The sequence below is a fragment of the Cupressus sempervirens genome, chromosome 2 (genome assembly GCF_028749045.1).
Source record: "Cupressus sempervirens isolate cs-2001-9-10 chromosome 2, ASM2874904v1, whole genome shotgun sequence".
Lineage (NCBI taxonomy): Eukaryota > Viridiplantae > Streptophyta > Pinopsida > Cupressales > Cupressaceae > Cupressus > Cupressus sempervirens.
Window position 1 is genome coordinate 237,389,459 of NC_143119.1, and position 17,254 is coordinate 237,406,712.

At 33.5% G+C, this 17,254-nt stretch overlaps 1 protein-coding gene across 4 annotated transcripts in view; it reads right to left on the reverse strand.

Moving 5' to 3' along the window:
• Positions 1 to 17,254, reverse strand: part of LOC149571915 (putative LRR receptor-like serine/threonine-protein kinase At1g53440) — a 262,162-nt gene that overhangs the window by 149,211 nt on the left and 95,697 nt on the right. For all 4 annotated transcript variants that reach the window (XR_016359885.1, XM_089813318.1, XM_089813317.1 and 1 more), the window contains one exon: positions 12,015 to 12,077. Coding sequence is in view for 3 of the 4 variants with exons in the window: in XM_089813318.1 (XP_089669444.1) it covers positions 12,015 to 12,077 (63 nt within the window). In the remaining variant the exon portion in view is untranslated. The remainder of the gene's footprint in view (positions 1 to 12,014; positions 12,078 to 17,254) is intronic.

Below are 17,254 nucleotides of genomic sequence, written 5' to 3' on the forward strand. Positions count from 1 at the left end.
CTTTTCGGACTTACTAATTCTGGTGATTTTCAAGACTTAGATATGGCTGGTTGGAGGTCTTCTATTATCACACTTTGGCATCAACGATATGGGCACTTAAATGTGCATTATCTCTCTTAGCTTGCTTGAGAAGAGCTTGTCCTCAATTTGCCAGAGATTCAGACTCAACAGCTTGGAGTTCGTGATGCATGCCAAGCTGGGAAGCAACATCGCACATCGCACACCTTTCACCGGTGGCAATTCATGGCGAGCTTTTCAGGTACTTCAGCTTGTTCAAGATAACATCTGCGGCCCTATGGAAACTTCTTATGTTCTTGGGTCCAAGTATTTTTTGTTGTTTGTTGATGATTTCACTAGAAAAATGTGGTTATACTTTCTTAGAAAGAAATTAGATGTATTTATTGTATTTTAGAAGTTTAAATCTTTAGATGAAAAAGAGTCTCGGAACTCTATTATTTCTCTTAGGTTAGACAATGGAGAGAACTTTGTTCCAATGACTTCTCTAGCTTCTATGATACTCATGGCATTAAAAGTAACCACACCCCGCACACCACAACAGGACAATGTAGTTGAATATTGAATAATCATTGAGATGGACCACTCCATGCTCGAACACAGACATGTTCCGAAGAAATTCTGGGAAGAAGCAGTTAACACTATAGTTTATCTTTTAAACCGGTCACCAACAATGGTGGTCAAAGGTAAGACTTTAGAAGAGGCCTGGTCAGGTCGCAAGCCCATAATCAGTTACCTGAAAGTTTTTTGCTCCCTTTCTTTTGTTTGTGTACGAAAAAGTGATTGAAATGATAAAATATAATAAAATGAAATAGCATGAAATAATAGATTTAATCCAAGAGAGCAAGAAGAGTTTTATCATACAAATGATACAAGATCAATGGAGCAATACCAAAGATGAAGCAACACAAGAGACAAGGATTTGATAAGGGGAAACCAAAGAAAACCCCTTGTGAGTATTATGAATGAGGCAAATGCCTAAGAATGAGAGAGAGAAAGAAGAAATGGAGCAAAATAGCTCGTTTACAATAGCATCAAAAACTTGATGTGAATAATGGAGACTAGATGAAAATGAAAGAGAAAAGCACCTCTTTTAAAGAGATGAGAAAGGAGTTGCATGTCTTTGCATGTGTAACTCTCATTTCTATGAATGCCACATTCATAAAAGGTGTGTGCAAAGTGTCAAGTTCCTCTTAAGGAGGAATATCTATTTTCCTTATTAAAGGAAATACAAAAAAGAGTTGTCCTCACAAGTGGACAATAGGACAAGAATGACATGTCCTTTACATGTGGACTAGAGGACAAATAAATAATACATAAGGGATACCTTGGTTTATACCAATAAATAAATAAATACAACCAAGGAAAGATTATTAATTCTAACAGTTTGGATCCCTGATGTGATACACACCAAGTTGGATGCCAAGAGTCAGAAACTCATGCTTGTTGGATACAATAGTCTTGACAAAGCCTACTACTTGATCGACACTAAGACATCTTGTCTCCCGTACAGTCATGATGTAGTCTTTGATGAGCAACGAGGACCATTCATGCCTGTTTCTCCTATTCTTGATCCAGCAGACCAGCCTATGAAGGCTCATGATTTGGGAGTTAGGCTTCCATTAGGTCCACCTGATGGGAGGGCTACAGTAGCTCCTGCAGCTCCAGTTCTACTAGTAATCCCTATACAACACCTCCAACTTCTCTTGCGGGATCACCCAGATTTGTAGATGCTTTCCCTAAGTTTGATCTAGACTCTTCAAATGAGGAACCTGATCATGGAGCATCTCCTGATACTAATCTCCTCTCAAGCCTAAGTGGTGGGCTAAGACACTTGTTCATCTTCGTGATGATGAGCTCATTGATGGGAAAACTACTCGAAAAAATAGCACACCTACAGAGTCTATTAACTTTTCTCTCATGGTCAACATTCACAATGTGTTTGAATCTCAAACATATTCGGAGGCTAAAGGAATTCTAGAGTGGGAACAAACCATGACATCTAAAAACCAGAGCTGCTGAAGAATACCACCTGGGTCTTTTCTAATCTTCCACCAACGAAGAAACCCATTGGCTACAAATGGGTGTAGAAAATCAAATACAAATCTAATGGTACTTGGGATAAGTTCAAAGCTTATTTAGTTACAAAGGGTTTTCTTAGTGTCAGGGCATCAATTATGAGGAAACCTTCTCTCCTACTACAAAGATGAGCACAATCAGATTAGTTCTAGCCATGACAACACAGTCTGATTGGAAAGTCTATCAAATGGATGTCAAGAGTGCTTTCCTGAATGGTGATCTCCACAAAGAGGTCTACATGATTCAACCTCCTTGTTTCAAGGTTGTTGGTAAAGAATATTAGGTTCTCAGATTAGTGAAAGTTCTTTATGGCTTGAAGCAAGCCCCTAGGGCATGGTACATAAAAATTGATAAGTACCTCAGTTATCAAGATTTCCACTGGAGATCTTCAAACTCAAATTGTACATCAAGACTACTGACATTGACATCATCCTTGTGGTTATTTATGAGGATGATTTGATCATTACTAGTCATTGCATCTTTGATCAGGGAATCAAATATAGTTTATGCTAGTCTTTTGATATGACTGACCTTGGGCTCATGCACTATTGCCTAAGTGTTGAGGTTTGGCAATAGTCCTTTGGTATATTCATCTCTCAATCCAAATATTTCAAGGGTCTATTAGAAAAATTCCATACGCAGAATTGCAAGCTTGTACCTACACCCATGGAGAAAGATCTCAAGTTATTAGCCAAGTTTGATTCTCCTCCCGTTGATGATAATACATACAAGCAACTAATAGGCAGCCTCATCTACCTCTCTGTTACTAAGCCTGATATCAGCTTCGCATTCAGCTACATCTCACGTTTTATGACAGCTCCTAAGGCTGATCATTGGATGGCAACAAATTGTGTTCTTCGTTATGTGAGGGGTACTACAAATTTTGGACTTCTTTACTCTTGACGTTTTAATCCTAGGCTCACTGGGTTCATAGATTCAGATTGGGCAAGCTCTATTGATGATAAAAAGTCAACTTCTGGATGTGTTCAGTTTGGGATCTGGGGCCATCACATGGACTAGTAAGAAGTAGTAGGCAGTTTCTTGGTCCTCTACAGAGGCCGAATACAAAGGGACTGTCAAGGTAAATTGTAAAGTTGTTTGGCTTCGTCGGATGCTTGGGGATATGCAAATATCACTAGTAGGACCGACCACTTTGTTTTTTTGATAATGAAGGTGTTATCAAATTAGCACGAAATCTAGTGTTCCATGAATAAAACAAGCATGTGGATGTTCATTGTCAATACATACAATAGCTGATTGAAGATAGGATAATAGACTTGCAGTATGTTCCAACCATAGATCAAACTATAGGCATTCTCACCAAGCCTCTTGGTCCTAATAAGTTTATTAAATTCAGTGGACAACTTAGTGTTGTGGATAGATTAACCACTAAGGGAAGGTATTACAATAATAGATAAACTTCGATTATTAATTAATGGTTATCTATTTGTAATCTATTGTAAATATTAGAATGTTTCTAATATTAGTTAATTTGTAGTTATCTGTTAGCTTTTTTTAGCTTTCTTTTAGCTAGAATAGAATATTTCTATTCTTAACGATTGTTTCCTAAGGAAACATCGTTTAATTCTTTTGTATTTATTGACCTCTTAGTCTCTGTTAATATCAAGTAAATATTTACCAATTACTTTGTAATATAGTCAACTTCCTAGGCATGACTTTAGTTCTTTATTCTTTTGACATCAATGACAATACTTCTATTAGATTAATCTGAAGAAGTACAACAGGTTTCACCAAATCTTTGTCTTTAGTGATCTTTCTCATCAAATTTAGAACCCATGGGTGATTATAGATAAACTTGGTGACTTACGTGGCATCTTCCACAATTGGAGTCACCCAATCAAGTTTTCCTATGTCCTCCACAAGAAGGTCAAGGGTATGTGCTGCACAAGGTGACCAAAAAAGTGTGGGGTGCCTCTCTTGGAGGATTCTACCTAACAAATTAGTGAAAAACAACAATTAGTAGCCAAGTTTCCATATTTTACATCAAAGATAAATTGAATAATACCATAGAATTAGATTCATTATTCATATGCAAAATAAAATATTAAAATTACCTATTGTTACATTATCTATGATGATTTGCACCACATTCTCTACTCCGACCTCCATGACAACATTCTAACATTAATGTCAATGTGTGCATTTTTCACTTTATTGGAGGCATCAATAGATTTCAAAATGCCACATATCTTTGCAAGCAACCAAAACATTAATAATGGTTCTATTTTTTCTATTTGTCCACCCATCAGATGGAATGGTGCAACCATATAACTTCCACTCTTTTTTTTGCTCTTCTACCATTTATTTTTCTTTTTTAATGGGTAATAGGCCAAAGACAAGATTAGTTATTATTTGTTGTGATCAATTATTATTATTATTTATTAATTACGAGTAGACTCGAACCTAAGACCTCTCAGATAAGAGGCTCACAATTTACCATTGTGTTGTATGCTCTTGCTTTATCAATCGCATTGTCAAGAAACCTACAAAATTAAAGTGAAATCAAGTGTTAGTAATAAATAGGAAATAAAAATTAAAGTTTAAAATACAAAAATGAACTCAAGTGGATTGCAATTATTTACAGTTACTAATGTTAATGTTATAATTCTGTCGGAAAAATTATATTATATATATGAGATATATAAATAATATATGGCAGATATTATATATGGAATAATTAACTTATGATATATATATATATAACCGTTATAATATATTGAGAATATATTACTTGTATTATAACTATAACTAATGTAGGTTAATATATTAAAGAGACATGTCTCTTCAAGAGACATGCATCTTTATTTCATATATATATTCATTCATATAATAACTTGGAACACACATAAATATCTACAAGTGCTATTACAAGTTATAGATCAGATTTAATGGATCCTATCATTAATAACTAACCTTCCACTCAAATCCTTCAAAGAAAGGGCCCTATACCCTTTACCCGAAATTGTCAATGCAGACACCAAATTCAGCCAATAAGGACTATTAGCCACATTCATTGAGATATAATTGAAATACCAAAAATCAGCACATGCAATATCAGTTTTCTCATGCACCTACTTGTTCCATCAAATCCAGTGTCCTCTAAAGATGGTTGTGCTCCAGGTGTGTTCCTGGGAACAAAATAGCTCCCTATCCTTGATGTTGATCCATAAGGCACAAAAAGATCCCACTATGTTCTCAAATGTTGCTTCTTGTTCAACATCAATAGCAACACCTTAAAATTCAACTATGGCTTCTCTCATAGCTAATCTTCCCCTCTCCCTATTTATTTTTTCCTCTTCACAAGTTGCAAGTAGGGCATTAATGAATCTTTTTATTTCTTCACTTGCATTGTAACAAGGATTTGAGTCATGTTTCCTTATGCCTGCAAGGTGGTATTTGAAATTTTTTGACATTGAATGCATATCACCTTGCCACTGGATCTTCATAGACATACCTCCATGCCTTAGCTCTTTCATTTCTAGGCCGAATGTCTATATATCCAGATGAGCATGGTATTTGTGGCCCCACTTCCTCTATACTTGTCGTGCTTATTCGATGCTTAACTGCTGCCCTACACTAAGAAATTTAAAACACAAATTAAAATTTATAGAAAAATAATTAAACAAAGTTAGAAATAGAAATTAGGTAAATTAGTTTGATTATTTTTAGACATCATTCAAAGTTAAACATTAACTACACAAATTGTTAGGGTTTCTTTTTTTTTAAATACATTTTTTCAAAAAACTAGTGATAGATTCAAAGAAATTGTCAAACATAGTGTTCATTTGCATGCAACAAAAACACAAGAGAACATTTTTTAAAAGTATAAAAAAAACTCAGCCAACCTACCAAGAAAAGATATTTTTCTTCCAAAACCGGTTGGAATCCTCCAGAAATCCACTTAAATCTGCCTTCAATACCTTGCAATCACCTAAGAAGGGCTTGGAACCCTTTTTCTCTCCACTACTATAGCCTCTAAATGTAGTGAAACAAATTGGTAAAGAAAAAAATAATGCTGGTATGCAAGCATGGGCGAGTCATTTTTAAAAGCTCACCATATTTTTTGGAAAAACTTGACATGTTTTGAGATGGCTGAGTCACAAGTTTTTGGGCAAAAAACTTGCCAACTAGAAAAACTCGGCAAGTAGTCCAACTATGGTCTCAACAAATGGTCTTAAAATGGACCAAGAGAAAGTGAAGGCTATCCTTGAATGACCTACTCTATAATGAACCTGATTGGGCTCTCGCTAGAAAACTGAAAAACATTTGTTTATTTTTGTTGTGTTTAATGGATTTTATAATTTTGTCTTACCTGAATATATGATTTTTATTGTATTTTTTGGAATAAGGCTAAATGTAAACAATGAGTTACAGTAAATACTGAAATATAATAAACTAGTGCAACCAATTCTTCTAATCTCTTAGATACTGATAAACTTGTAATTTATAATTTTATAATGAATCAAATTCAATGCTACAACAATCTTAATTGCTTTACAAAATAAAATAGAACCTGGTGGCTCTTGATTCAATATCGATTTGCAGCAGACTTGTAACTTCCTTACAAATGCACACCTTTCCTCCAGTTCACATGCGACTGGCTTAGAGTGCAAATGTGTCCAAAGAATTTCCCACTCCCAACTTGCCAGCAGGAAGAAGATGAAATGCCTAATAATGGCGATCACCCAGAAGCAAAAGGAACTCCAAAATCTGCATGGTGTTGTAGAAGATAGGTAACTATTTGCACACACAACCTATCCCAGCTTTATAGGCCAAATACTCCAAGCAGGCCACTTGCCAATACAATCTGATCAGGGTTATAAACTCCCTCAAGAATACTTTAACTCCCAAATGCCTTGAACAGGAGACTCACTGTTGGAATTCAGTCTAGAACAATCACCCAAATGCAACAAACAATTACGCCAAAGAGCAGCTACAGCAGATTCCCAATTTGAGAAAATTCCCTTTGCAAAATTCTTTAGCAAACAAACTCCTTTCAGCCATAGTTGACACAGCAAGAGAGAAGGCACCAGTATTCAGATTTGCAAATAAAATCAATACCACTCAGCAACAAACTGACCCACAACCAAGAGAATTCTCAATTCTGAAATCCTTAAAGCAAATTCCTCAAAAATCAATTGCTTCTCGGTTACACCAGCCGCAGTAAGAGAAAGCATCAAAATTTCAGTCCAAATCCATTATACTTCAGTAATGGATTGAAATCACTAAAGTTGGTAAAAACCCTTGCCAAGAAATAATAAAAACAAACGAAAATTCTATATTCTATTTGCTTCATGAAGCCCTCTTTTTTTATAATACAATTAGCTTCACCGATACACCTTTCATTAAGGTAGCTTCATCAACACAACATTCAATTAGAAGCTTCCATCAAATTCTTTTAAATTAATAACTTTCTAAGTTCTAACACATGGCTTCATGAAGACACCTCACTTAAGAGGTTTCACGTTCACAATTCCATTTTATAACATTAAAAAGCATAAAGTCCTTAATAAATGTGAAGCCTCATTAATAAACTAATAATTATGAACTCCATCAACTAAATGCACCAACCATATGCAGATAGCGATCAACTACCAATGCCACCATTGGACTGCCAAATATAACTCAACTATCCAAAATAAACTTACTATAAATAGCATGTCTACGACTGAAACCCTCAAATCTCACTATCATCTCACGAGGGTTGTGATGATGAACTGACCTAGCCAATTGCAGGAACCTGCTAAAAATGGGGACATTATGAAGTCCAAGGAGTGCTACTTAGGTATGACATGGTTTGGCTAGCTTTTACAGAAAGTTCATCAGAAATTTCAATACTACGCATGAATCTTTGACTGAAACAATGAGAGGGGTTAGGAAAAAGTTTAAGTGAACTGGAAGAGCAGCAAAGAGTTTTGTATTATTGAAAAGAAAAGTTACCAAACAATCTCCTTTGGCATTTGCAGATTTTAATAAGGTATTTCAAGTAGATTGTGATGCTAGTGGTAATGCAATTGGAGTTGTTTTGAGTGAAGAAGGTAAAGCCATCGATTATTTTAGTGAGAAGTTGAATGATGTCAAAAGAAAAATATTTTACTATTGATCAAGAGTTTTATGCTATAGTTCAAGCATTGAGAAAGTGGGGGACAAAATGTAGATTGAAGTTGTCGGATTCAAGGAGTTGGAGAGTTTGTAGCTTGAGAATCCTAATTTTTTGGTGAGGCTTGGAGAACTTGTACAAAACTTGTTACTTTAGGCAAGACAAGATGGTTGGATTTTATAATCCAAGATGGTATGTTATTTGGAGGCAGTTAATTGTGAATCCCAACGAGTTCCATGAGGGAGAACTTAATCCAAGAGAAGCATAATGGAGGATTAGTTGGACATTTTGGTCTAGATAAAACCATTGCTCTGGTTAGTATGCATTATTATTGGCCACAGTTGCAACAAGATGTTACAAAATGTGTACAAAGTTGCAAAATATGTTAGATGGCAGAAAAAGCCAAGCAGAATACAAGGTTATATCATCCTTACCTATGCTAGAGAAGCCATGAGAGGATATCAGTTTGGACTTTGTTCTTGGTTTGTCAAGGACTTAGAGAGGACACAATTCCATTTTTTTGGTAGTCAACATGTTTTCAAAGATGACACATTTCATTCCTTGCAAGAAGACTAGTGATGTTGTTTATGTGACAAAGTTATTTTTCAAAGAAGTAATGAGACTACATGATCTACCAAAGAGTATAATTTCAGACAAAGGCACTAAGTTCGTGGAGTATTGTTGGAGGACATTGTGGAAAAAGTTAAAAGCAGATTTGAAGTTCAACTCAGCACATCATCCATAGATTGATGAACAGACAAAAATGGTGAATAGGTGTTTGGGAAATCTATTGAGATGCTCGGTTAGGGTAAATTAAAGGGATGGGATTTGATTTTACCACATGCAAAATTTGCATATGGTAATTTTTTCAATAAGAACACTGGTAAAAAACCATTCCAAATAGTATATTGAAGTAGTCCTAGAAATGCTTTAGAATTAATGAAATTGGACATAAGAGAGATAGGTAGTGTTGAAGTCAAAGACTTTGCAAAACACCTGATAAATTTACATAAGGAGGTGAGGAAGCATATTAATTAAAATAATACTCGGTACAAGGCTAAGACAAATGAGAAAAGGAGGCATAAGGAATTTTAGATTGGAGATGAAGTCATGGTTCATTTGAGGAATTAGAAAGTCCTCGTGGAAACACATAATGAGTTGAAGATGAAGAAGTTTGAACCATGCAAAATCATGAAAAAGCACGATTTAGGAAATGCTTATGAAGTTGCCCAATGGACTAGTTTTTAATATTTTAGATTTAACAAAGTATTATGAAGTATTGAAGATGAGATAACATAAGCATCATGGAATATTTCAGAACCTACTTCAGCTATAGAAGAGATACAAGACATCTTGGATACTCTTGTTGGTAGAAGCACAAGAAACATGAAATATGAAGAGTATTTGGTCAAAGAGTATCATGAAGTATTGAAGATGAGATAAAAAAAGCATAGCAGAATATTTCAAAACGTACTTCAACTATAGAGGAGATAGAAGACATCTTGGATAGTCATGTTGGTAGAAGCACAAGAAACAAGATATATGAAGAGTATTTGGTCAAATGGAAGGGAAGACATTAAATATTCAACGTGGTTGTCAAAGGAGGAATTAACCACCTTGGTTTTCCTCTAAGTACCTAAGACGTAACAAAGACACTTCTTAAATTACCTAGGGTGTCTGATGCACGAGCATCTAGCATTTAAGGAAAACTTTGCATCACCTAGAAGTATTGTCAAGTTTTTCAATAAGGGTAATCTTTGTGTAGAGTTACTATTTTTAGTAAGTTGTTCACTTGAGAACCAAATGTTCTAATTTTTACATTGGAGGTACACTACGGTTATATAAGCTTGCCAGTGAAGTTTCGTTCCAAGATTAAGTCTGGTTTTGGAGATATTGAAGAATTTCAATTTTGGCAAGGGGGCATAAAAACTTTTAACTTAGTTTTAGAGGCTTTAGGGGGGTTTTAGAAGGGAATCAAACCTCGACTATCAGTGCTTTGTGGGTTTGAATATTGTAGACCACTTTGAGATTTTTCCGAAAACTAGTTATAATAGTCAATCAAATTTGCGAGTCAAAACTCGTCGCCTCCATAAGTTGCACTACTTTGGAAAGAAAAATAAAGTTCCTCCAAACGCCCATTTGGGGCATATTCTTGGTGTAGTCCAATGTATAAAAAAACAATTTAAGGATGGTTGGCCTCAAAACTAGGATTTGGAATTTCTAGAACCTTCTAGGGCAGTAAAAAATATCCCTCTACATAAAGAAGGCTCGTACGGTCATCACGGATAGTTTTGTTGGTATATGTGGGTGGTTCTGTCTTGTAGATATTTGTAAAGAAAATTCCCATATGGTTGTAGCTTGTAATATTTATGAATATGGTAATGTCATTTCATTGAATATAATAGAAAGCGAGTGTTTATGTTCTTGCAATTGTTCTATTCCTACAACTTCTTATTTCTTTCTCTATTTTGTTATGTACATTTGTGTTATTAAGGCGAGTACCCATCATCACGGAGACACATTAATCTCAATACAGGGTATCTTTATGATTATTTTTCAAAATACATAAAATTAAATTATATCAAAATTAATTTTCCTTTCTAGAGAAAATCAGCCTAATCGCTTAGTAATTTAATAGCTTTGGTACTTTTTATATGTTCCATACTTGTAGATCCACTATTTAAGATTGGTTTGATTTTAATATTTAAATTCTAGTTTCATTTCTCTTAAGAGAAGTATTTTTTAAATTAGAGTTTGGAGGAATCAAATTTTAATTAGGAGGTTAGGAAGTTGTATTAGGTTATGTATTCTTACTTCTTAAGTGTGTAAGGTATTTCTCTTTGTTTAGAAGCATGAAATTTCATCAGTTTTATTATAATCAAAAGCAATATCATCTCAAAACTATGGTTGTGATGAGATTACAATGATGCTGGAAATTATCTTTGATTTCTTGCTTTACAGTACCGAAAAAATATCTAATAAAAAAGAGAGTCAAAACTCATATAGTACCTAAGATATTTAACTTCAATATTAGATTTTATTATGAATTTTGAATTAATTTGATAAGATTCTCATAAAAATAATGTCAAGATTTTGATTATTTATGTTTTCCCTAGATATTTGTTATGTTTTACTATCATGTTTGCTTCTAGTATATTTACAGATAATTTTTCTTTAGACAAGCATAACTTTTCAAGCTCTTTTTAAAATTAATAAAAACATTTCTGAGAATATGCATCGTCATGATAATTTGTCGGTGTGGAGGATTGATCTTAATAGTCAAGGTTATGTTTTCTTTGGTTTTAGTTCAAAAAACATGGTAACAATAAGGGTTCAAGTTCAAGCAATCATAAGGAGCTCTTCAAATTCCTCGCTCAAGATTGGGGACTATTATTTGGATTGTTTTTTTTTCTGTTTAGTTTTATAAAAACTTTGATACTTATGCCTTCTTGAACTGTTAGTGCACTGTTGGTCATTATGTCTACCTGTGGGCATTTTATTCCTAAGAGTTCAGCACCCTAATTTGCTGTTTAGTATTATAAAAAAGTCATAATTTCAATGTCAGAATAATCATTTTTATAGAAATAAAACAACAGGATTAAATATGAAACCCAAATAATAAAAATAATAAATTTATAAAGCTATGATGTATATGATGATTATTCTTATGATATAGTTAATTTATGAAAACAATTATCATATCAATATTAACTATATTTCTTTACTCTACTCTTAATTCTGTGTATGATCTACAAAAAAAATATAACCATGCTAACAAATGGGATGAGAGCTTTCTTACATGTTATTAATTGTGCTCAACCATTCCTGTAGTTTTCCAACTAAATTGTTATTTCCAAGATACCTAAAAGTCCATGGCCATTACTTTGCATTAGACATAGAAATATTCTCTTAGAAAAATATTAGAACTACCACAACTTATTAATAAGAGTAAAATATATTTGCATGTTTTCTACATCCACATTTAGAGAGAAAAGAAAGATTGACAATATTAGGAAAAAACCATCAACTTGTTATATGTTGAAGAGTAGAAAATATTTGCATGTTTTCTGAATTAAACTTTTGATCCAATTTAATTTTGTTGTTTACTCCATTGTTCTAAGCTTCTCACTTTAACATGATATCAACAGAAAAAGTAAAGCACAAGATACAATGCACACAATGTAACATGGAAACCCAATGCAGGAAAAACCACCAACATAAAGACTGCTAGGAACTACTGTCCTAATCCAGTCTCAAAACAACCTGTCTACTTACAACTTTAAGGACTTCAACCCTAAGGAGCAACAACCCCTCTCTTTTTGAGAGCATCAACTCTTTCACACCTTCAGTATCAACTTACATAATCTGAGCTTCAACCCAACAACCTTTCATGAGCGCCAACCCAAAACAACATCGAAAGCCTTATATGTGCAGCATCTTAAAACAAATATCCAAATAAAGTTTTACAGCTTTCTGATCAGACATAAGTACAAAGTGATTCGTATTGAATGGTTCAACCTTGATAGCATGATTTAAATCTGATATAAAATAATGTCTGAATTCCTGTAGCAAACTGGACCACACAACTCACTGTGTTATTTCTGCAAGTGAAATGACATACTACTGACAAATTGAATTCATTTAACACTATAAAAGTCTCACATCTGCAATTTTATTTCAATCTGAAAGTTATCACAAGACTTTTGTAATCTGAACATAATCAGAGGTATTATATCTGCATGTAGACCTTTAAGATTTTTGATGAACTCTGAATTATACTTATTCAGATTAAGATAACAACAAACAGTTCTTCTGCTAATATAGAATTCATATTATACCAAACCAGAATGTATGTTCAAAATCCGAGTTAAATTACTGACACTTTACCTTCCCTCTTGTGACTGTATTACATATTCATTATACTCATCTTTCAGGTATTGAGACGTCCAAAACTCTCCTTATTCAAAATCCTTTCACTCATGCTATGATTGACTATTCCAGAACTGCAGATGTACTTAGGAAGTATTTGTTTCTATTTCTGCAGTATCAACAACTGATCGGAAAAGTATTGTCTTGGAGTTTTTTTTTCGTGATCCACACTTCCTTAATCTTTGCACTTTTTTAATATTACTATCGGTTGGATAGTTAAAATGCAGTTTGTAACTTACTGACAAACTGAGCCTCATGATGTGGCAACTGTGGAACAACTTCCTTCCAAAACTCACCGTAAGCATTCCAAAACAATATAACTAAAGTAATTTGTCTTTTAGTAACAAGCACCCAAACACCTGACATCATATAAGACAAAAAGAAGAATTTGCCTTTTATGCCTGACAAAACTTTATATTACCACAATGTCTTTTATATTTCGCTAGCCTTCAAACAGGTATTAAAAACTTGTGCTGACAGACTATTAAAAATTCATAGTTCTTCACAAATAACCTGTATGCTTGTCTCCCCGCTATCCTCCTTTCAAAACATAACCTTCAACATTTGTCAGCGATGCTGATTTTGTTACTTACCCATATAGACAGAAATATTTATTGTCTTATTATCTGGATTCACACATGTTTGACAGGTCAACTGCCGCTTCAAATAAACTCACCAATTTATCAAAAATCTATTAGTTATGTTTGGATTGTAATAGATCTGTTCGTATGATGCCTGATAAATATATTGGCTAAAAACAAAGGACTTTTTATGTGTATCGCTGAGGAGATAGTTTTGTCAAAAGTAACTTGACACAAGAAAAATCAGTATTTTCACATTGCCGTGGTTTTTTTGGAAATTGTCACAAACATACCGACTTTCATCATTGCCTGTGTGATTATGGCAGAGACATGAAGAACCAATTATTAATTGAATACCTGCAATCATATGTTCTCATCTATCCATAAAATAACAAAGTACAGTCTAATGGAAGTTACTGTTTGTGCTCAAGGTAAAAATCCAATAAATGTTGTTTATCCAGTCTGTCTATGAAATTACCATTATATGTATCTCATCTATAGAATACAGATCCTGCACAACAAAGTTTCCACTTTCATCATTATTGGGAGTCCGTGCTTCAATTCTGGTTGGAATCAAGTCTGTGCTCTGGCTGCTATCAACATGTACTACAGGTATGTTTGAATGTATTATTTATGCAAGTTTTCTTAATGTGTTTTTGTCATCAATGATGCTACTGTTCAACATTGACCTCATATGTGTTTTTACTTGCTCTTTATTATTAGGTTAAAGATGGAGATATCACACCTATGTTTGGAGGCATTTCATTGGTATGACATACTTGTCTTTTTGATGCATGTAAGCTGCTTTAAAGAAATTGCTCCCAATAAGATGTAACGAATCAATTTGTCACGGGGTCATGCTCACTACATGTTACTCTTTGTGCACACATCGTGAGTTTGGTTCGCACACTTTGACCACAGACGACAATGCGCTTGGCGCATGCTAAAAGACCTTTTTTAACCATTTGATATCAAATTGTGTTTGGTATCCACAACAACACTTGTTTTGCGATTGCATTTTCAGATTATTAGCAAATACATGGTTTGTTTTGTAATCTTTGTGTTTGGTCCTCTTTGCCACACCAATTTTCTAGTTGATTTTTTCAGATTATCTTGCAAATTGAGGCTTTACTTTGCAATCTTTTGCAAGAGTCAACTAGAATAGTGTTGTCTTGCATTTTGTCACCACAAAATGTAGGTAACAGTACGAAATTTTTCAAATTAGTTTCGCATTTCTCTGAGTTTATTTCATTATTTAATTGGTTAGTATTGATCAACCAATCGGTACCAACTGATACAATGAATCTTTTTATTGAAGGCCTTCGTCAAGTCTTTTTTGTTTTGCTTTTTGTCGAGCCTTTGCTTGATTTTTGAAGCCTTCAAAATCCGTTTTTTTGCTTTTGAGTTTGTGTTTGTTTTCGGTCTTTTGAATTTGCTCATGTTATGCTTTTTGATTTCCCCTTCGATTCGATCTAACCTAGAGGTCAATCGGAGTTGTCAATCAAGAGATATGGTCATTTTAGTGCCTCAAAAGTGGACATTTTAGGTGCAACAGCACGAATTAAAAAAATTAGATGTTATATTTTCATTTTGACATTCACTTTTTGAAAATATAACATTTTACTCACTTTTTATTATGTTTTAAAGTTACTTTTCATTTAAATTTATAACTTAAAGTGACTATAGTGCACTTTATGTTATAATTTTAAGTTGAGTTGCTTTTTAATTTTTCACTTAAAGTGACTATAGAACTATATAGTTACTTTTTAAATTTTTTATTTTTAAATCAAATACTTATATAAATGTCACTTTAACTTAATGTTTATGACTTATATTGATTAATATAATACATAATATTATTTTTGACCCATATTGTTGACATTTTTATAAAAATAAGTGAAATGCATAACTTAAAAGTCTAAAAGTGGACATTTTATATGCATTTGCATGTAAAAAACTATGAAAAGTGGAAACTTTTCATGCTAATGCATATAAAAATTCATTTTTAGGACCTTTTTCAAGTCATTACATCAAAAGCTTGTAAAAGTGGACCTTTTTGATGCAATGACATGAAAAGTTGAGTTTTCATGCTTGTGCATGAAAAAGGTGAGATATGTTTATAAAATATGTAAGTGACTCCAAAAAGTGAGATTTTGGAGACTTGCACATTTTAAAATATGCAATGGGCTTCAAAAAGTGAGATTATATCTCAAAACATTTTAAAACATGCATTGGACTCAAAAAGGTCCTATTTTGCCTTCCTACATGTTTTAAAATATGTAATTAACATAAAAATGTCCTATTATGTGAAGAAAACATGTCCTTGCTCCAAAAACCTCCTATTTTGATCATAACTTTTGATTTTCTCCATGGATTTGAATAAAATTAGTTGCATTCATCATGTTTTGGAGAGGTGATCATTTTGCCCTCATCAAAAATCAAGTTATTGCACCCAAAAACGTGTTTGAAACTCCTAAGCTAGGGCATGTTGTTTGTATAAAACTCTATAAATCTTCAAAGTTTGATCACATTTTTGTATGGAATCAAATCGTTTTGGCCCTATTTGCTGATTACATCACATAGTGATCACCATTTTTGTGTTTAAACATCAAATCGTTTTGTTTGGAAGATTACGTTTTTTGCTTGGAGAAACACGTTTTTGCTTAAAATGCCTGAAAAATTGGGGTTTTAATCCACTTTTTTATATTTTGAAGCCAGTTTTTTGCATTTTGATCCATGTATATCCATTTGGGGAAGTCGTTTTTGCAATCACAAGTCAAAAATGATTTTAAAATATGCATTTTTTAGTCACGTTTTTGCAAAAACGGCCCAAATTTTTGAATAAAAAGTCATATTTTTGTTCAAAAAACTCAAAAAATTGCATTTTCAGCCCATATATTTGATCAAAAGGGATTGTTTTTGAGTTTTAAATACATGATATTGTTTTTGGGGACTATTTATTTGGCACTTTCATGTCAAATCCGACCATTGAATGTCCATTACATGCAAGTGTGGAAAAAGTCAAAAGGTTGCTTGAAAATACGGATTTAAGGGAGAATTGGTCTTAAGACTATAAAACTTGCTATTTTAGCTCTTTCTCCTTCATTTTTGGCACATATTCATCAAGTAAGTGGACTTCTTCTTTCTTGTGTTTTAATTCATGCTTATCCTTGCTGATTTGATGCTTGAAATCGTTGGATGGATGCCATTTGTGAAAATCTTTGCCTTAGAATGTGCATTTTTTCTTTAAATATGAATTTCTTTTCCACTTTGATGTCTTTGGTTCTTCCCCAAGTTCCAAATTCGAATTTCATCTTTGGGAGTGCATTACATCTTGACATGTTTGAGTATTTTGCCAAAAGCATGTGTTTATTTTGTGTTTGTTTTTATGTTTTGCTTGTTTGCATTTCGGTTTTTTCTCCATTTGGAAGAAATTGCAAGTTCTTTCCCAAGAACTTGAGCACGTTTCACTTCACTCCACTTTCCATTTCCATGTCACAACACTTCATCTCTCACTCAATGAAATGTG